At 38.5% G+C, this 21061-nt stretch overlaps 1 protein-coding gene across 8 annotated transcripts in view; it reads left to right on the top strand.

Moving 5' to 3' along the window:
* The first annotated feature begins 177 nt into the window (after positions 1-177).
* Positions 178-21061, top strand: part of HERC1 (HECT and RLD domain containing E3 ubiquitin protein ligase family member 1) — an 82168-nt gene continuing 61284 nt past the window's right edge. For 7 of the 8 annotated variants that reach the window (XM_058422352.1, XM_058422348.1, XM_058422351.1 and 4 more), the window contains exons 1-8: positions 678-784; positions 12923-13878; positions 15092-15187; positions 15491-15685; positions 17251-17562; positions 18142-18238; positions 19791-19934; positions 20513-20640. In XM_058422352.1, coding sequence (XP_058278335.1) covers positions 12949-13878; positions 15092-15187; positions 15491-15685; positions 17251-17562; positions 18142-18238; positions 19791-19934; positions 20513-20640 — 1902 coding nt within the window. In that variant the 5' untranslated portion in view covers positions 678-784; positions 12923-12948. Of the gene's footprint in view, positions 239-677; positions 785-12922; positions 13879-15091; positions 15188-15490; positions 15686-17250; positions 17563-18141; positions 18239-19790; positions 19935-20512; positions 20641-21061 lie in introns of those variants that run through there. The other variant, XM_040077055.1, reaches the window with a different exon arrangement.

The raw sequence follows: 21061 nt of genomic DNA, 5'->3' as shown, positions 1-21061 counted from the left end.
TCGGCGGCGAGCCGCGCGTGCCCGCGCGCGGGAGGCGGGGAGCAGCCGGCGCTCTCGCGAGAGCCGCGCGGTAGCCCCGCGAGATCGGCGGCTCCCCTCCCGCGTCATGTTTTCCTTGTGACAATCCGGGCCGGGAGGACGCGGCTCCCGGCGGGATCTCCGCGCTCCGCTCCCCGCGCCCCGCCGGCCCCGCGGGGCTCCTGGGCCGAGCACCGCCGCCTCCCCCCGCCGCTGCCTGGTGAGCGCGCGGCCGCGTGGGGTCTGCGGAGCGCGGGCAGGGGTGGGAGGCCTGGGCGAGCCCAGGGCCGGGGGGCTCTCCCCGCGCTCTCCCCGCGCTCTCCCCACCCTCTCCCCGCGCCCTTCCCACCCGACAGCACCGCGGGGCAGCAGCTGCAGCCGCGGGCGTCCGGGAGCGGGAGAAGGTGCAGGCGGCCGTGAGGTAAAGGAGAGGCAGGTGGGGCCGGTCATGTGTCGCTGCCCTGTTGCTGAGGGTGGAGAGGGACGGGAGTCCTCCGACAGCTCTTCTCCCTTCGTGAGGGCTTTTTGTGCCTCTTCAAAGCGGTATAAGCTGTATGAATTCTGCATTGTGCTTCGGCTGAGGTCGTCGGAGCCCGTTCTTTTTCGCCGTGAGCCCCATGAATGCGGTTGTATTGTGGCCGGGCATTTTCCTCTAAATGTTCAATGCATCTCTGGCTACGTGCATCCCAGGTAGACCCGCAGGTGTCACAGAATTTAGTCTGAAATTTGTCATGTTTGCCTGCGTCAACTGCGTGCATGACTGTAGGTAGGTCTTCCTTCTGTCTCCAGACCTGTCATCTGAATTGCACCATCTTCCCATGGCATATTTGCTGGCTCTTGCATGCAACATGGAAACACTATATGTATACTTTTTCTTAGAAATGATTGACTTTGTATTTCAGAGTGAAGTCCTAGCAGGTGTTTTGTTGCTGTTTTTTTGTTTGTTTGTTTTAAACTGCATATGGCTAATTTAATGCAGATGTTGCTGTACACAAACTGCTTTTCATATTTTTTTTAAAGGGCAGAATTTATTTGTTATGCCCTCTCTCTTTCACAGTGTATATAGGAAAGGTTTAGTGTAATTGAAACATTTATGTTGTCACATATCTAAGCTGATTGTTTCCTCATGAATGGTGTAATTTCCTGTAGTTGGAACCACATGTTCTACATACATGTATGCATATCATATCTGTATATGTACACATGTATATTGTGTCATGAGGTCGATCAGATTTGTAGTTTAGCCGGGTGTTCTATGCTGGTATTTCATAATAAAGCCTCAGAGCTCTAAGTTTACGTGCACTGAATTTAATGCTCCTTGTTAGAGACCCCATATATACCACATCTGCTCCATTAGGATGTGGGACTGGATCTCAGAGTAAAGTCTCACGTAGTTTTGGGGAAGAATATAAGAGGTATTTAATCTGGACAGGTAGACTGTATATCTGGTCAGTCTGCTACTGCTTCCCCATTCTGAGAGGAATCTGTTTTTTGCATGACAGATTAGAAGCTGTGAAATGTTGTTCTACAGAACAGAAGGGCATTGCCAGTCTTCTGTATCCTTGCACCTATGAGGAAGTTGTTACGTGTCTTTATCACAGTGGTTGTGTTTTAAAATGAAACATCTTAAAGCTTTTTGTCTCTGAGTGCAAACCTCTACTGAGGTTTCCCTCTCCACTCCTGTGTTCATAATTAAATATGTCATGTATGTTTTGTTCTTTGAACATTAAGACTAAATGTGTTTTTGTGGTTGGAGGGGAAGTGGGAGAGTTGAAATTTTTTTGGAAACTGTGTAAAGGAGATGTTTATCTAATTGTTAATTAAGTGTAGGAATGTAAAGTCTTTGACTTACTTTTGCTGGGAGACTGCTTGGCATAGTAAGACTATAACACAGCATTTTTTTATTAATCTAATCTGTGAATTGAAAAATAATTTACCAGTGAAAACTTGTTCTGCTGTTTCAGAACTGAATTAAGCAGAGAGTTGTTGATTAGGAAACAGTGTAAGTGACTTGACTAAAGATCTGTGTTGGTTTTGCCTTTTGTCAATCTGAGGTAGCCATAATCTTTATTTTTCAAAGAAAACAGTACAAGGCTGTTCTGCATATTTTAAATTATGAGTAATGACTGGAGTAGGACCATTTGAAATATGGGGAAAGTTACATGTGAAATTAGTAATACTATTTGTGTTTGAGTAGTAAAATTATGTATCTTTAAGTACTTTTGTTTAAGGTGTTAAGACACACATAGTATTCCTGTCCTTTCTGTTTTTAGTGTAACTATTCTTGTAATACTCATGGGGTAGAGATGCACTTATTCCCATTTTAAAAATAAGTAATGGAGACAGAAATTACATGTGTTTCAGGTAGGCTTGGTGGAGCAGGCTTTTGATTTCTGGTCATATGTTGTTAGGAAGTCATTAGCCTTTCAATACAACAGTCTTAGATCCTGTACAGATACTTAATCTTCCTCTGTTCCTGTAACTCGAGAGATTTTTATCTTGCACTGATGTGTTCTAGTTAAAATTAGGATGCAATTCTCTATGGTTGCTTTGACTTCCTCCTGGCAAAGTCGTGATAGTGAATGGTGAGTACTGTGCTGGTTGTGTTTTCCATGATTGGCTCTCAGAAGTACTCAAAAACTGAAATTGCTGCCAGGTTTTCTTTTTGTCTGTCTCCCTTGTAGTGACTGACAGTCAAGTGGAACATTCAAATCTAGTAGGTGTTATCTTTAAAAACATCTGAAGTAGCCCTCAGAAATCGAAGCTCTGCTTTCACAGGGCTGCTTGAAATAACTGCCAGTGTGCTTCAGCTGCTTGTTGTGCATTAAAGTAATTCAGAATAATCCTTGTAAATTCTTAATTTTTAAAAAAGAAAACAAAGCCCACATGGAGCCCAGTGGCTACAGGATTTGCCCATCAACAGCAAGTATAACTGTGACCTTGGAAATGGCCAGGCAGATTCCCTGGCATGGACTGTCTGTTATGATTGACCTGATGTCACCAAGCTAGTTGGGAGGATGTTCAGGTGGCTCAAGCAATCATCTTCTCTGCTGGGAGCTGGAATTAATTTGCTGCTTAAAGAAGAGCCTGCAGTTTGATTCCTCCTTACTAGTAATAATTTGGGTTTTTTGCTGTCAGGACTAGATAATACTGAAATATCATCCTCAAAACATTTCCTTACAAATGCATGAATGTACACAACAGAAGTTTCTTTTTCAATTAGTTATAAATTGAGCTCTCAGAGTCAAGAAAAGCAAATATTAACAGAAAGTGTTAACACAAAGGGGCATCCACAACTTAGCTGGGTAACCTGCTTCAGTGTCTCACCACCCTCATTGAGACATTTTTTCTTTATATCCAATCTAAACCTACCCATATTCAGTTTAAAACCATTTCCAGTTGTCCTGTCACCACAGTCCCTGATAACAGCAATCTCTCCCTTGCTCTTATACATCCCCCTTTATAAATATCTGTCTGTATCTTGTCTGTTTGTCTGTAGGCTGCAGTCCACCTTTCTGCTTACATACAGCTAACTTGAAAGTTGAATGTGTTTGAATTTTCACTGTCTGTACATGTTGCACTCTCCTGTCTGTTGCTAAGTTTCTCAATTTCAAGTCATGATTTCTAGTAAATACATCTTCAAGATTTTTGTAGTTTTTGCAAAAAAAAAAAAAAAGTCTCTTTCTACGTGTTGCGGTGGTTGAAAATACTCTAACTACACAGTAGAAGTACAAGCGATCGTACCTTTTGGGGAGAGTGGTAGTGCTGAAACCACATCAGAGTTTTCATCCCTTTTCCTGTGCAAGATCAGGCAACTTTCTTTGATCGAACTGTTGGGATGTTTTTGATGCATGGGGATTTCTGCTTCTCAGCTCCTCTTCACAAACCACTTTTGGTGATTGTGTATATGGAGCATCTTGCTTTCTCAGATTTTGTTCCAGTAACCTTAAAGCATCTGAAGAAGTAATGGATTCAATTGACTTTTCTAATTTTATCTTCCGAACAATAATGATGATTTTTATTTCTTATCTGCTTGGGTAGATTTTGTACAGCCCCCAGGGGTTTACATTGACAAACTGTGATTAGGTTTTTGTATCACTTTATTTTTAAACCCTAATGGCAAAAGGGCAAATAGCTTTAATTTCATATTAACTTAAAAATAACTTTGTCTTCCTTTAGTCTGTCTGCAAAAAGGTTTTTGGAAAGACCAGTTGTGACCAGCTGAAAGTATAGGGTTATATTGGTTCCAGTACTATACCCGATAACAAATAAATAAATAATCCCTCAGGAACTTAAAATCGTGTAGGAAGACTAAAACTGGAAAAATATCAAGTAGAACCTTACCATGGCTTACTTAACAAATACAAGGTTAGGTGGAATTCAGTATTTGGAAAGAAAAGTTGATGGTTGTTTGCATAATTAATCTTATTCTGAATGATGATGTCATTCATTTGGTTTCCATATGCTGAGCAGGAGGTTAATACAATGAGGAAAGATAGTAGCCATTGTGCTCAATGGAGACAGATGTTCACATGAATTAATGCTGGTGTGTATTTCACTGTAATGTTTCAGGATTGAAGAACAATCTGTTGTAGCTGCTGTTCTTGCTTGCTTTTTCTGAGTTAGCTCCTTTTGTTCCTTGCTTCCCATTCCAGATTTGTAGGAGACCACAACTCATTTTTTCTGCACTGTTTTACAGCCCATCTCCTGTTACTAGCACTGCTGCCTTTTTATCTTTTTTTTTTTTTTTTGCTGCTTCTAGTGACACTTTTTGTCTCTTTGCTTTCAATTCTTTTTGACTTTGTAGTAATTTCTCTGCAGTGTCAGTGTTTTCTAATTTATTGTTTTCTCTTTTACTTTCCCTGTTTTGAATGGATGACATTCACCTTGCATCTGTCATGGCAGTGTGTCTTGACTGCATGACGGGCCAAAAAGAACATTTGAAGATTCTTTTCTTGCATAGTGACCTACAGTGCTTTTTGGCACTAGTGAAATGGTGAACAGATAACTTTTCTAGGCAACATCATGTCCTGCTGGTTTCAACTGTCATAGTGTCCTCTGGCCATGAGCAATATGAAATGTCTTGTGGGTTTTACATTTCTGTACATTTCACATTTTTGGCATGTGGCAAGGCAGGATTTTAATTACTTTTAGATATTCTTGGTTTCTAAATCACCTTTCAAGTAAAAGGCTGTAAACACTGTTTGGAGCTCTTGATACCTGCTGCTAAATTCTGTATATACAATCCCTTATTTATGAAAAAAGGGAAACAAATCAGTTTGGTTTAGTTGTACTTTCAGATTATAAAATTCTAGTAGGTATTGCAAAAATTGCTGCACTTTATCAGCTGGCAGCATGTGAAGCAAGATTGTTACTGGGACTTTGTGGCTTTTTTGTAAAAAGTAAGAAGGACTGGAATGATAAAACCTTAAGATAATCTGTCATTTTATGGAACGTCAGGAACTGTTAGGAGTGGAACTTGGCAAAACCAGAGAACAGGCCTTCTGTTGCACAAAATAGAGGTACAGCCGTATCTTGAATTCCACATTCAGCTCTGGTGTCCTACAGGTTAGGAAATTGACAGTATATTGAGATAATAATTTAGTGGGCTTGGATACACACTTTGGTTTACTGGTAAGAACGTTACATGTATTTGAATTAAATAATTTAGAAGAGTTCTAAGTGCATATGCTAAGAAAGTAAAATGTTGCAACTTTGAAGAGATTCCACTTGTATAATGCAGCTGTAATACTGTCGTCAGTGAGGCAGTAAATAGAAACAGGTTGCATTTTGTTTTCTGTCATAGTTTTAGTAAATTACCTTTTCCAGAGCTGTGATTGGCAATGAACTCAGAATGTATATTATATCAAAAATTATCTAAAATAACAGCCCAGAATAAAATTGTTCAGTAGTCAGTGAATTAATTGAATTATATTCTTAATGAGCTCGTAAAATTATCTGATTATTCTGATTATGAAATCCTTCCTGAGTTTTGCGTGAGGCACAAAATGCTTGATTTTTCTGCCCATCACAGAAGTTAATTTCTCACCGTTGCAAACAAAGCTTTAACTACTTGTAGCAGCATCAAGAGCTGTAGTGTGATTTGGCTGCCATCTGTTTAAATATTAAATTTTCTAATCCTTTTTAGAAACCATCCAGGTGACATCATGCTGAAAGGACCTTGAGCACAGGAGGTAACCTAGGAGTCCCTCATGTTGAAAATAATAAATGGAACTGCTGCAGACTCCAGGGAGTTCATTGTCAATGAACACACAGTGAAGAGCTCTATATATGTGTTTGGCACAACATTGCAGGCAGGCAGTGAATAGAATTCAGTTTCACAACCAGATCTTCATATTTCATTTTGCTGTTTCCTGCCTGTGATTTGACTGTACAGATGGACTTCTTGTGTCACAAGCTTTTGTAATTAGGTTCCCATAAAATAAATGTCGTCAGCGTCTTACAAAGGTTGCTGAAATTGCTGATTGCAGAGAGGGAGAGAGTAAGTGCTTGTGAGGTTTATTTTTCCTCTGAGAAAACTTGATTTTTAGGAGATAAAATATTTATGGCTTTGTAAGTACAGTTTTTCAAGAGCTTTGCAGAAAACAAAGCTTTCAGCTACTTTTGTAGGAGTTCTAAGAGCCTGAGCACTTGGCTTCTGTCAGAATAATTATTTTTGTGTGTGCTTGATTTCTGCTGTAGTGAAGCTAAGTTAAATAAAAACATGGTTGTAGCTTTGTTAGTAGTATGTAGCTTTGATAAATTCCATCCTTGTTATATCTTCAGTGTGTGTGCTAGTGTCACTGATTGAAGAAAAAGATTTTCTTCATGCTGATTTAAGATACTGTATATAATTTTATATGTTTGAAAATCTCCATGGACAGTGAGAAGTTACGCCTAGATTAAAGACTAGGTTAAAATACATTCCCCTTGTTCGCTACGTTCATTTGACAACACTTTATGTAAGATCAATTTTGCTTTTTATTCCTGTATTACAATGTTTACTTCTTTGGGCCTTGTACAAGGACGAAAGCACAAAGCTGTAAAATAACAAGCAGGAAGATTCAGGTTTGTACAAGCAGTGGGAAATCAGTGTGTTTCCAGATTTATCTACATTTCTGAGCTGATTGTTCAGATTGAACAGCAGTTGCACCTTCTTCCTCTTTATCTATGAACTTCTATTTCTCTTGCTGGAATAGCAGTGATTACCTGCATTTGGCAGTGAGGTAGAGCCACTGTGTTGGAGATGATGATTTGGGGAAGAGAGAAAAAAAGGGCTGTAAAATCAGCTCCTCCCTTCCACGTGTTTTGATGGTTTCTGTCTGTTGATAAGTTGAGTGTGTGTGCTAAGGACTGAAAAAATACATCTGGTTTTGTGGGGAAATTGTGCTGTTACACTCTCTATTTAAAAGAGCAAGATAATAATCCTGTCTTCTACTTTTTAAGGATCTTTTCTACAACTTTCTTCAGAACAAAACATAAAACCCTCAATTTTTTCTTGTTGTGACTTTCATACCATATCCCTTCCTGCAGGAATTCTATGTTACCTCTCTGGAACTGCCTAGAGCTGTTCGTGATCTTCCTGATCTCCTCTAAAGGAGCTAGAGGGTGTGATGCAGCCGCACTGTACGGCTTCTGCCTAATCTCTACCTTTCTTTAAATTGTCCCAGCAATCATTCTCTTAGATGTACACACAGCAACTTCTAAGGAGCTTTTTTAAATTCTACGCATTTTTTAAGTCTAAACCTTAGAAGGGAACTTCCTGTTTACTTATATTAGGATAAATTTGTTGGCTGGATAGAGGTGGTTCTGGGGTGATGAATTCAGGTATCTCCCATAATCTCCAAACTGACGTGGAAAGGGAAGACTATGGAAATTCCTTTGGAAAGTGTGTGTATTCTGTCCAAGACCTGTCTTTCATTCTGGACTCAGAAACAGAATCTTCATAACTTCACAGACTTTAACCTTCAACCCCATGCCAAAGTACTTTGTAAATTATTCTAATTTCTCTGTTCACATTTCCCCCTGTGCCCTTGGAATATAGGAGTATTTGGGGCGGTTTCCAAAGTCCTCACTCGTTTGACTTTGTTGAAGTTGAGAACTTCTCTTACTAACTTCTTTAGTAATGATTTTTTCCCCTTTGTGAGTTCCTGTTCTTCCATTTGAAGGTGATCAAAGCTGTCCCACTTAATCTCAAAGTGAGAAGACCTAAAAACTTTCTGGTTTCCTGAAGCTGTAGTAAAAATCTGAAAAAAATACTTGTTCTTAGAGGTTTGACAGTGCTCATGTCTGAGCCAACCAGGTGGTTTTATGAGAAATCTTTGGTGTTTGTTCCCTTTCTAGAAAAATCTCTTTCCATAGCTAATTTAGGACATGGTGTTAAGTGCCTGTAAAATTTACTGTTACTTCTCAGTCCCATTTTACCTTATGCATGCCAATTTTTATATAAACACACAAGAAGTTCTACTTTTCTGATTTTCTTGATAATATCACTTTGATGCTAACTGAAATACTTTGCAAGAATTATTCCCTTTTGAAAATAAATAATTACAGAAACATTACTTGTGCTTCAGACACATTTCACATATGTGAAACAGATATTTTTAGTATCTAATATAAATACCAATATATATATATATATGTGTGTGTGTATATATATAAATATTGAAACATTTGTAACGGAATACCTATTTTGTTGTATCTCCTGGTCAGTTGTACATTAAGGTGTTAAGTCATCCGTGCAATCAGTGACTTGGTATTGTATATATGAAATAAGCAAGCTGGGATTAATAACAAGATCAAATTCCTGTTTCTCTGATTAAATTGCTGTGGTGGCAGAGATAAGGAAGGAACAGCATTCATAGTTTATCTCCTTATAATTTATTTTTGTTTCATGGAAATAACTTGTAAATATAGTTAGATGCATCTCCAGTCTCTTACTTCATTCTTGTTTGAGATAGAGGAATAGTTCTTTTTTCCTTAAAAAAGATGCAGTTTTTCTCAGTGAAAGAATTGTCTGTTTGGCCTATTTCATTAGTGATATGAACTTATTTTTAATATGCCCAATAGTCTGTTGTATTTAATAATGACTTGCAACAGGCCATTCACACTTTTAATAGAAGTCATGTATTAGTTATTGTAGGCAAGCTTCCACCACAAAATTAATGTTTTAAGTGACCTATAAAAATTAGCGGGTGGTTTCAGGCTGAATTGATTCCTAATTAAGGAAAAACCAAACTCTTTAATAACACAGCAAATTTTAAATTCTTTAAAAATATTTGCTAGGCCACTTAAGACTGCATGCTTTCCCTGAAATATGTCAACTTCTCTCTTTTTTCCCTATTTTTACTCAAAAGGGAAGATCTTAAGTGTATCAGTTATTATTAGTGTTTACTCTGTCTTTCTGACAAACATTTGCAGGCTCTTGATTTTGTGTTTATTTTTTCCTTAAGTGCAGCAAACACATCTAAGCCAAAACTTCTTAAGAATCATCATCTAACTAAATAGCTGAAGAGAAATAAGTGGGGAGAGGGGTACTGAAATTTGTCATCAGCTTTCTTTCTGAGTTCTTGGCTGTGTGGAAATACATGCCAATCATTTAATTATTATGGTTTCACAATCATTAGTGCTGCTTATAAGTTGCTTTCTTTAAATTTGAAATGCATCGTCTTATATCCTGTCTATGCTTACTGGTTATTGCAAGATGTGGAGAGTCGATTCTGAGCTTATAATTCGAGTGGTGGTTTAGCTATGTTGTGTGTTTGTTTACATAATGGGAAAACCATGAACAGACCAGAAGTAGTACCTGGCTTTGACTTTTGAGCTTGAAGAGATGGAATCTGAAACCTAGGGGATGCACATTCAGTCTGCAGTGGGTTTTAGCTTTGGAATTTGTAGGTTCACCTTTGGTGCATTTAAAGCAATGAACTGATAAAAGGAAAAAGAACCTTTGTCTCTGCTGCAGGAAATGTCCATGTTTCTTATGACATTAAAAGAGAGCTCTCTTAAAATTTTTTTCTTCCATAATTAAATTGTTCTGCAGTTCTTTTAGCTCAGGCAAAAGCCTTCCCTGATTATGTTCCTTGTGTTTTCACTTTCATTTTAAAATTATTTTCTTCACATTGCATTTCATCTGATGTAAGAGAAACAAACAGCAGGTGTTAAATTTGGTAATACTGTTGGAATCCTTGTTCAGCTATGAGTTTTAAGTCCCATTTTAATTGACTTACCAGTAGGCATATATATATATATGCGAACATTTACTTCCCCAAAATGGTGATTTCCTCAACAGGAACTATGGTTCTAAAAGATATGACAAATGAGTTGTGTTGCATGTTCTTGCAGTTTACTTTTTTTTTTTTTCCCTGGGAGCAGGAGGAGATAGGGAAGAATAAGGGCAAGTGAGCTGGGCTTTTTTTATTATTATTTTTTTTAATACAAATCCCAGAAAGTTGTGGACACTTTAGTTTGAAGTGCTTTAAGTGTTCCAGTGTTGAAATAGTTCTACTGTTGCTATATATTTCGACTATTATACGTTTATAGTGATGAAAGAAAAGTACTTCTCTCCACTTGTCACATGTTTGTGGCTTCTCCTTTTGTGCTTGGACGTGTGATCAGCATGTTCAGAAAGTGTGTTGGACTGCACACTTTGGGGCTGGCCCCCCTGCACACTTAGTACCTCCACATGTTCACCTGACCATGCGGTGGTCAGATATAGTGAAACAGCAGTGAGTGTTCACTTGAGTTTTCAAAGCCAAATGTATTTTCTCTTTGCCTGCCCTAAAAAGAACTGAGATGTCCAGGCTCTGGAGCAATTATAAAGCTTGGATTTGTGGCAGTGAGCTGGAAGAAATAAACCCTACCTTTGCACTGTGCAACCACCTCGTTTCTGCTTAACTTCAGTGATCTGTAATAGTTACATGCAGAGACAGCGATCTTTTACATTTGTATTCAGAGAGCATTTCCAGGCATATCAGCAGTGTCTGGTTAAAGCCTTCTGCCTGTCACACGAAACTGAATGTTATTTTCAAGGTGGAACAACAGATTTCTTCTGAAAGTTGCAGGAGAGTAGGGCACTGCTAAGATCTCAGCTTCAAGCTTCAGTCTCTGTTTTTAGAGATACATACAAGAGCAGGAGGGAAAAAACCTCTTTAATTTTTCAGGAAAAGCAGCAGTATTTGCACCTTTGAGGTGCATGAGCACATTCTAAAATTTCTGAAAGAAGAGTAGCTGGTAAAAGCATAAAGCCCATGAATGAGTCTGTTCAGGGAACTTCTTAATGGAGCTATATCCCCATGTTTTACCTCTTGAGAAGGCACAAACTTCACATAAGACCCGAGCTGGGATGTTTTCATTAATTGCCTTTCAGTTTCTATTAGGAGCAAATGGTAGTTGTCAAATCCTTTCTGATAAATGAGACAGTGTTGCTCTTTTTTAGTAAACAGGGTCCTGGGTGTAATAGTATCTCTCTGTGTCACTTGGAGGCTGAGCTGCTGAGGAGTTTTGTGGTGTGAGTAGATAGAAGGTGTGCCTTCTATGAAATGCAAGGAATGCTCCCTGCTCTGTGTGGTACTTGACAGCTATGGCTCCAGTTTCTGTGGGACAGACCTGGGTAAGGGGCTGCTGTAGTGCCACAGGAGTTACTTGGGTATGGATCATGGGGGCTCGCATAAAGCTTTTTATGAAGGTATTAATCTATTAATGGAAAATTTGGCTGAAATAAAAGCGGGTGCTTAATAGCACACAGAATGCTTTTTTGGCAGATATTTTGCCAAAATAACTGTACTAGTTTATACTTTTAATTTATGTTTTCTAAATGTGAGATGTCAAGACAAAATGGGGACCAAGTTGCACTGCCTGTTACCCGTTGCCCTACAAGCATGGCGTGGCAGCAGCACCGACTTTCACTGCATGGCAGAGACTCCCTCCACACCCAGGAGTTTAGTCTGAAATTAGATCAAATAAGGCTCACACTACCAAAGGACGCAGAACTCTCCTCTCGGAAATTATAGTACTTTTTTGTGAAATTGTGATACATTAGGACTTAAAGGGTCAAAGAACAGAAAGTGATCGTTCAGAACCTATGTAACCCGTGGTTAATGATTATAAAGCAGGAGTTAAACAAAGCTGTTTTGTACAATAGGAGGTAAAGCATTACTTTAAAGAAAATTCTTTTAAAATGAGCAGTTTGAAAACTCTCACTTTGAGGAAGCCTCTGCATATTAAGCTATGAACTACCTTGGCAAAACCTAGAGTTGACATCAAGACTTGTCTTGAAGAAACTGAAGTTCTAAATGCCATCGGCATTAAAATTAGTAACTGTAGTGTCTCTTTGGGATCAGAATGTTCTTTTAATTTATTAATTTTTAAAAATTTTCTCTGACATCGAGTTAGGAGAACCCTGGACTCAACTATTTGTGATAAGTCTGTATTCTTGTATGTGAGAAATTTTTCAAACTCAGTGTATGTTTTTGGAATTGTGATTGTTTATTCATATAAAATGGCAAAATATCATACCATTACATGGATGATCTTGCAGATATAAATCATCATAGTGCTGAGGTATGCTTATCAGCCCTGCTCCTTTGTGGTTGTTGACATCCAAACCTTAAATTGCCTTATCTTTTAAATGCTGTTCATGTCACTTAGCAGAATTAAATTTGCTTTGTGTGAATTTTTGTGCATAGGGATTTAGAAAATTCAGACTGACTTTACACTAGAATTCTTACATCATGTTAAGTAAGTTGCACATACCTGTAGGTCAAATGGTGAAACTGGTAATTCTTGGTGGGTAATCTTTTGCTGCTTGCCTTCTGAAAGGGTTATTTGGGTTTGTCATGCTATATAAGTAATAAGATCTGTAGATAGTATTGCATACCTATTGACATTTTTTTTTCATCTTCAGGACTAATGGCAAAGAAGTAAACCAGCATGGCAGCTATGGTCCCACCTGTGAAGCTGAAATGGCTTGAGCACCTAAACAGCTCCTGGATCACAGAAGACAGTGAATCTATTGCAACAAGGGAGGGGGTTTCTGTCTTGTATGCTAAGTTAGTTAGCAATAAAGAAGTAGTGCCATTGCCCCAGCAGGTTTTGTGCCTCAAAGGACCTCAGTTACCAGATTTTGAGAGGGAATCTTTATCTAGTGATGAACAGGACCACTATTTGGATGCCCTTCTTAGCAGCCAGCTGGCACTGGCAAAGATGGTGTGCTCAGACTCTCCGTTTGCTGGAGCTCTTCGAAAGCGTCTCCTTGTGCTGCAGCGTGTCTTCTATGCACTTTCTAATAAATATCATGATAAGGGTAAGGTGAAACAGCAACAGCATTCACCAGAAAACAGTTCTGGATCCACAGATGTGCACTCTGTCAGTGAGCGCCCGAGGTCAAGCACAGATGCGCTCATAGAAATGGGAGTTCGGACTGGATTGAGCCTGTTATTTGCACTGCTGAGACAAAGCTGGATGATGCCTGCGGCAGGATCTGGCCTCAGTCTCTGCAATGATGTTATCCATACTGCAATAGAGGTTGTGAGCTCTTTACCACCTTTATCTCTAGCAAATGAAAGCAAGATTCCACCAATGGGTTTGGACTGTTTATCGCAAGTAACAACTTTTCTTAAAGGAGTAACGATTCCAAACTCTGGGGCAGATACTCTAGGTCGTAGATTAGCTTCTGAGTTGCTTCTTGGTTTGGCTGCCCAACGAGGTGCCTTGAGATACCTTCTTGAATGGATAGAAATGGCTTTAGGTGCTTCAGCTGTAGTAAACACCATGGAGAAAACCAAGTTGCTGCAAAGTCCAGAAGGGATGATCAGCTTTGATTGCTTTATGAGTATATTGACCCAGATGCGACGATCTCTGGTAGGTATAACCAGCTTTGGTTTTTCTGCATTGCAATGTAGTTGCATTCTTAAGTGAATATTTTCTCCACATCAAATGCCAATTTGCTGAATATGTTAGTAAGAGGGCTTTTTTTTTTTTTTTGGTGAATTTTTCCCCCTGTATTTCCTTTGTTACCCACCATCTCTCTCTCTCTTCCTGCCCACCTGTTACTTCATAGGTAAAGTTGAAACAGCAAAACAATCTCTGTGTTGTCATTTTTAGTGCATTTTATGCTCTAACTTCAGGGAAAGAATTGGGGACATACTTGATCCACTTGGACTTGTACATTTAAGTTCATAGCAGAAAAAGTTAGAAAATTCAAATTTCTGCAATATGCCTTGTTTCCTGTTACTTTTACTGCACATGCCTGTTCCCCCATTCACCTAGCCGCTGCTTATACATCTTCAGGATGTTCAGCAGTTTTGCCGATACTCAGAAATTAATGTGATAAAAAATGAGCTAAATTGGAATTGTGGTACTCTGCTTTGTATATTGAGCACTTACTGCGGATCCTAGGTGAATATTGCTTTTAAAGGTAAGAAATTATTGCACAGTACGCAGTTGAAAGCTGTGACAAGCTTCTGCCTCATGGTGCTCAGACTGAAACAGGGAATGACTTTTTCCCTGAAGTGGTCATTCTTTTCTTTCAGGCTTATATTGCTTGTTAATGAACATAGACTTTAATATCTAAAAAAGATCTAAAAAGGTATTTTGAAGAATGGGGTCCATGAGAAGGGCATGGCAGTAGCAGTGTCTGAATTGGATTAAATGTTGTGATGAGCAACTTTCTTTGTTGTTGGTTTTGGGCTATATATGCAGTTAGAGACCATTATATGAAAGATACGTAAACAGAATATTACTTATGATTAGTAATTTTAAAATAATTATCACTTTAAACACAAATAACATGCGTATCATTACAAAATAGTATCTGGGTTCAAAGTTAATTTCACACAATACTTTCACAAAGCTGAATCAGTAAGAATGTTGGACTAGCACTTGTCACAGTTTTGTTTTTGTGAAGTGTATGCAGGTATCACAGCTCAGGAGAGAGATGATGTACTTACGCTTACAGAAAGAGCCATTAGTTTTTGCTTAGCTATAAGAGCAAATCCCTAATGAATTTTGTTCCGGTGGACTGTTGCTGTATTGGAAGTGTGTTTCTCTTAATAACAACATTTAAACATTGTAGGGATCATCTGCTGATCGAAGTCAATGGAGGGAGCCAACCAGAACATCTGATGGCTTATGTTCTCTGTATGAGGCAGCTCTGTGTTTATTTGAGGAGGTATGTCTTGAAAAAAATTTCTAAGTTACTGTCATTTCCTTCCTCCTTGCACATGACTGGTGTGCAGATGTGGGTGTAATCCAGTCTTGGCTGAAGTCTTCAGGGTTAGAAGAGGTGCAAAAAACATTAGAAGACTAAGATGTAGTGAGACAAAGTCATTTGGGCAAGCTAACGATAGGGTTGTGATGATTTGTATTTTAGGCAGTTACCGTGTTGAAGGTCAGTTAAAGCTGCATTAAACACTGTGACTGTATAGGAAGAAATATAAAATTCTACTTTGTAATAAATCTCTGGTTTGAACAGGTTTGTCGAATGGCTTCAGACTATTCAAGGACATGTGCCAGCCCTGACAGCATTCAAACGGGCGATGCTCCCATCGTGTCAGAGACCTGTGAGGTGTATGTGTGGGGCAGTAACAGCAGTCACCAGCTGGTAGAAGGAACTCAAGAGAAAATACTTCAACCCAAGCTTGCTCCGAGCTTTTCTGATGCACAGACGGTAAGTGACGTTTGTCACTGGTATGTTACGAAACATTCAGTAGCTTCACAGTCACAGTATGAAATTGAAAATAGTACTTTATTCCTGAGTGTCAAGTTGTAATGAAGGGATGATGCCCAGAACTGGTCACGCAGGTTATTTTCCTGAGAATGTCTTGCTGCTTATTGATACCTGGGAAAAACATTCTGGTTTGTTTTTAGTGACGCACACATATAAATATCCATGTAACAAGAATGACTGAATTACCTGACTTGCTCTGTGGAAACAAGTGTAGTTGACTGTAGTTTTTTTGGTGGGTTTGTTTGGTTTATTTTTATTGTTGGTTGAAAGGTGTCTTAATGACTCCATGTTCTTTTCCATTGGTGGTTTTCACACCCACGATTGCCAAGTTTAAAGCTCCAAACTGGGCTAGCTGCTGACACGGCAACCTTAATTAGCTTTCTGAGCATCAGTGTACATGCTCTTTCTGCTCCTAGTCACAGCTTCTGTAGTTGCAACTGAGCGCTTCTATTGATGCATGACCCAGAATATAGTAGTCTGCTCTTATGGTACTATATTGGCTTTACAGTGTTGACTTAAGTAAAAGCACTTTTTGGTCACTAGACAGTTAAGGTGTGTTTCCTGGCATTGTTTCTGTGGACATCACTGATGTATTTTATATTCCAATGGACTGCAGGACTGGACACCATAAAGCAAGTTTATGCATTCAGAAAACTTTAAAAACATTCCAAAGACTAATACACAAGAATGGAATGCACAATCTGACCGAATGGATTACTCTTTTAATAGTACTGTATACAACTATACAATAAATTTATGTGATTTTTCCTCTTAGCCTTCATTGATTATTGTTGTAGGATTTGTCTGCATGAAGACATGAATTCCCATTAAAAGGTGCTGTGGCCACCTGTTTGGGGCTGTTTTCTGATGTACCTTTATGCCTCAGATGGAACCTGCTCTGCGCTTCTGCTGTGTTAAGATTCCTGTAGGGAATGATTTCTGTGTTAGTCTGCTGTTGGGTCATTCCTCAGCTGAGTGCTGACTTCCCAGTAGGGGCAAGTTCTTATTTTTTTAAAAGTTTTTTATCTTATTTCTTTGATGCTCACGTAATTAAAGTTTATAGTAACAAGTGAGTGGATTTTTAGCATTTGGTGTATTTCTGCAATGTTACCGCATGGTACTGGTTAGAATTAAGCAAAACCTACGGTCTTTTATCAAGCTGTTACTTTGCCTTTTTTGCTTTTAAAAAATTAAGATTTCCATCCATGAGTTTTGGAGACCTGAATGCAGCACAAGTTCTGTAGTATGCAGAAGAAGTGCAAATAAATAAAATAATCACTGTTTACATACTTTGGTCTAGTATGAAAATAGATTTAATCATATTTCCCAAGAATTTTAGTTTTACTGCTTACTGCAATCCAACATATTTCTAATTTTTACATCATATTACTTGAAGAAACCTGAAATTCTGTTAAAAAAAAATAACAGACTTCCAGACCTATATGTAAATTCTGTATTTATCTAATCTCTGCATTTCTCTGTTACATCCTTTTTTCTCTTTGTAGATTGAAGCTGGACAATATTGTACATTTGTCATTTCTACGGATGGTTCTGTTAGAGCCTGTGGGAAGGGCAGCTATGGGAGACTGGGACTAGGAGACTCCAACAATCAGTCCACATTGAAAAAATTGACTTTTGAGCCTCACAGGTCTATTAAAAAGGTGTCATCTTCAAAAGGATCTGATGGTCACACTTTAGCATTTACAACAGAAGGGGAAGTCTTCAGCTGGGGTGATGGTGACTACGGAAAACTGGGACACGGAAATAGTTCAACTCAGAAATATCCCAAACTTATTCAGGGTCCCCTTCAAGGGAAGGTATGTTTTGTATAGAACAACACCTGTTTTCCTTCTGTTCAGCTGGGGTGTTGCGTAAAGTTTGAAATAGATAAAATCCGAAGAAAAAGTTCTGTGTTTTTTCTAGACTTCTCTTTGAGGCTTTCAGTAAAACACCAGAATGTCTGGTTTCCTGCAGGCCTGTGACTTGGGCATTGTCAGGAAAGTTTCTCATGGTCTTGAGTCAAACTTGTTCATGGGCTTTCACTGAATTGCAGTTTCAGTTTTGCTAGCTGCAACATCAAGGCTTTCACGTACAGCTTGTTTAGTGTCTTAAACATGCACTGGTGCTGCTTCTCTCTCCTGTAAGACTAGGATATCCTGATGCTAAAGCTGCTTGATAAATCACTAGTTAGTTGTTTTACGTATAAGCTTTTTATATACTATTTTCCCCTTATCAAATAAATAGAAAAAGATTGCAAATATTATGTTTGTACTTAATCCAAGTGAATGAACAAGTTAGTTTATGTAGGCTCCTTCTGAAATTTGACTCTCCCAAGCTTTCAAACTTCCCACTTGATTTGTGTAAAATCTTCATCTTTCTCTTTGCATGTAATGTAGGTGGTTGTGTGTGTATCGGCGGGCTACAGGCACAGTGCTGCTGTTACGGAAGATGGAGAGCTGTACACGTGGGGAGAAGGAGACTTTGGAAGATTAGGTAATTTGAAAATTTCATTAGATGCTTTTGGAAAGATTCCTGTAGCTAGTAATGATTTTATACATGTTTGCCATGTTCTCTAATTGTCACCTCTATGTACATATACACATGTACTCAGGTGTGTGCATACAGCTGACAAGTGCAGAAGCTCTTAAAAGTTTTTAATACAGTTAATTTTACAAAGACTTTTTGAAAGATTTTTCATTTCAAGGCAAGTTGCTTTTATTCATTCATAAGACTATATAGTTGCTAATGTCACTGGAATGTAAACAGTAGACATTTTAAATAAACTGGAATTCTAGATAAACCTCATCTGGTGTGATGGTAGAATGATTCTTTGAAGTGTCAGGAAAAACTGGCTAATAATATGAAGGTTCTCATTCTAATAAGGATACTTGATGTTACGTTTGCCAGAATGGCTCCAGGTCCTTTTACCTTAATGCATCTAAAAAGTTAAATTTAACTGAAACAAGAGACCCTGTATTACTATTTACTTCAGTTCACTTATCTGTTTCATCATCTTTGCTGTACAGCTGCTATGCCTGGTGTAAAACTACCCTCCTCAAGCGGGTTCAGAATAAGTTTTGCCTAGGAAATTGTTTAAAGTTGGGCTTTAGTTCCCTTCTGTTTTCTTTTTCTTTGAATGTCATAATTGTCAAGTGTAGAGGGGCAGAGCAAGCAAGTGGCAGGGGTGGAAGATGAGGACACTGTTTGACAGTCACACCTTTCAAGGGAAGCAGTAGAAGTTCTGAGTGTATCGCTGTTGTTAAGAAAAGAACACTGTGTTAGTGGTTTAACGGGAATTTTGGTGGGAATTGTGGAAACGTTCTCCTTGAGTTTTAGATTATCGTGGAGTTTTGGTGTCTTTTGCGGGTCTTGGAGTGTACAATGGTGAGTTCCAGAACATAGCTAGAACATAACATTTCACTGGGTTATAGGAAGTTGTTCATATTCAATCACTTACGGATACCAGTGATAGTAATTTTCCTCTCTTCTCTATTTTTCTTCCACAGAATTTCTGGAGTTTCGTAGAAATAAGACTTTTTGTAAAGTAGGGTGATGGCTTTAATGTACTTGGTTTCTGCAGAAAGCTGTATAGAACTGTGGCTGTCTGAAGCCAGCTGAGGGGCTGATCTGGTCAGTCTGTGCAGTATGGACAGGAGTGACAGAGGGCCCTTACTGCAGCTTCCTCATGCTCTACAGGGTACCTGCTGCCCAGTATTGGGAAGCCTAGCTACCTAATTGACTGGTACTGAAGGCACTTGTGCCTTTAAAATTCTTTTTATTTCTTTTCGGCTAGGTAGAAAATTATCTTAAGTTTCAGAGGTAGTGAGATATGAACAGGTGTTCTGGAGTATGTCGTAAAGAATAATTGTTTAACTTTATAACAGATGTCTTCCAAACCTTACTATTAATCTTTCCAAAAGGTTGGCAGAAGCCATCATTTGTGATGACTGCAGTACATGTGGAATTTGCAAAATCTTATGATTGCAAAACAGAAATGGGACTTTAATCTTCACATAAAGAAAATACTTTTTTCTTTTCTCCTTAGGTCATGGTGACAGCAACAGCCGCAACATTCCAACTTTAGTAAAAGATATTAGCAATGTAGGAGAGGTTTCCTGTGGCAGTTCACACACGATAGCTCTGTCCAAAGATGGGAGAACAGTGTGGTCATTTGGAGGAGGAGACAATGGTGGGTAAAATGAATGTTTTGGTAGTAATTTTTGTCTGATTCCACCTGCCTCAGAGTTTCAGTACTCCTTGCAGTTTGGTTCTGGTCTTTATTCATTTGGTAGCTGTTCAAGGAAGGGATTCTTAAAAAATCTAAATACAATATCTGAAGTTCACCTGCAAGATTATAGGGTTGAAAAAAAGATTTTCAGTGGGGGGGGTTGGGGTTTCACAGTGCATCAAAGTTAGTGAATGGGTGAGCAATTCTGAAAAAAATGCTGTGCTGATGACTTTCAAATAAGCTCACTCATGATCCGACAGTTGTTATTTAGGTCCTACAAAAGAGTACCTATAAACTGCCTGGGATTAGTATTTCAGTTTTAAAATAGACTATAATAAATATATGTTTCTTCAAGTCTGTAGTTACTGTAATTGAAAGAGAATAGATTTTATAAAAATTGTAATATGTTTTAATTTTAAAAATCCAATCTAACATTTAGGAAATCCAAAAAAAAAGCAAAAAAGTTCCTCTTTTGGGGTACATATAATTGTTGTCTATCCACTGAAAATACCTTCCAGTTATGTTTCCTCCTTTTGCAGGCAAGCTTGGTCACGGTGATACAAATAGAGTATATAAACCTAAAGTTATAGAAGCCTTGCAAGGAATGTTTATTCGAAAAGTTTGTGCTGGAAGTCAGTCTTCGCTTGCCTTAACATCAACAGGGCAGGTAGGCAAAACCAAACTTTCACTCAAATTACAGGAGTTGGTGAAAAAGGTCTGGGTTCACATTATCAGCATTTATTATTTTGACTGTTGAGAAAGCGTTCAACTAGTACTTAAGTAGAGTTGAAGTTCTTGATTAGAAATTTAAGTACCTAATGCACAAGAGTATTTCAAAGTGTGCTAAGAGTCATCTAAAACACACTTTTCAAGAACCTTTCTTAGTCATTATTTTAGGTTAATAAATGTAACCAGTGTAAAATCAAATTGGATTCAAGGAACAAGCAGCAGTGAAATGCTTGTAATTTTTAATATAGTAACCAACTCGGGTGATTAAGTGATTTAATAGTTTTTTAAAACATATGTGTATATTAGAATATAGGTGTTAACTGCAAGTTTTATTTCTAATCTGAAAAATCTCAGGAGAG

This window comes from Hirundo rustica, chromosome 13 (genome assembly GCF_015227805.2).
Source record: "Hirundo rustica isolate bHirRus1 chromosome 13, bHirRus1.pri.v3, whole genome shotgun sequence".
In the NCBI taxonomy this organism is placed as follows: domain Eukaryota; kingdom Metazoa; phylum Chordata; class Aves; order Passeriformes; family Hirundinidae; genus Hirundo; species Hirundo rustica.
Note: the sequence above shows the minus strand (reverse complement) of the source record. Positions and strands in the feature narration are given on the sequence as shown.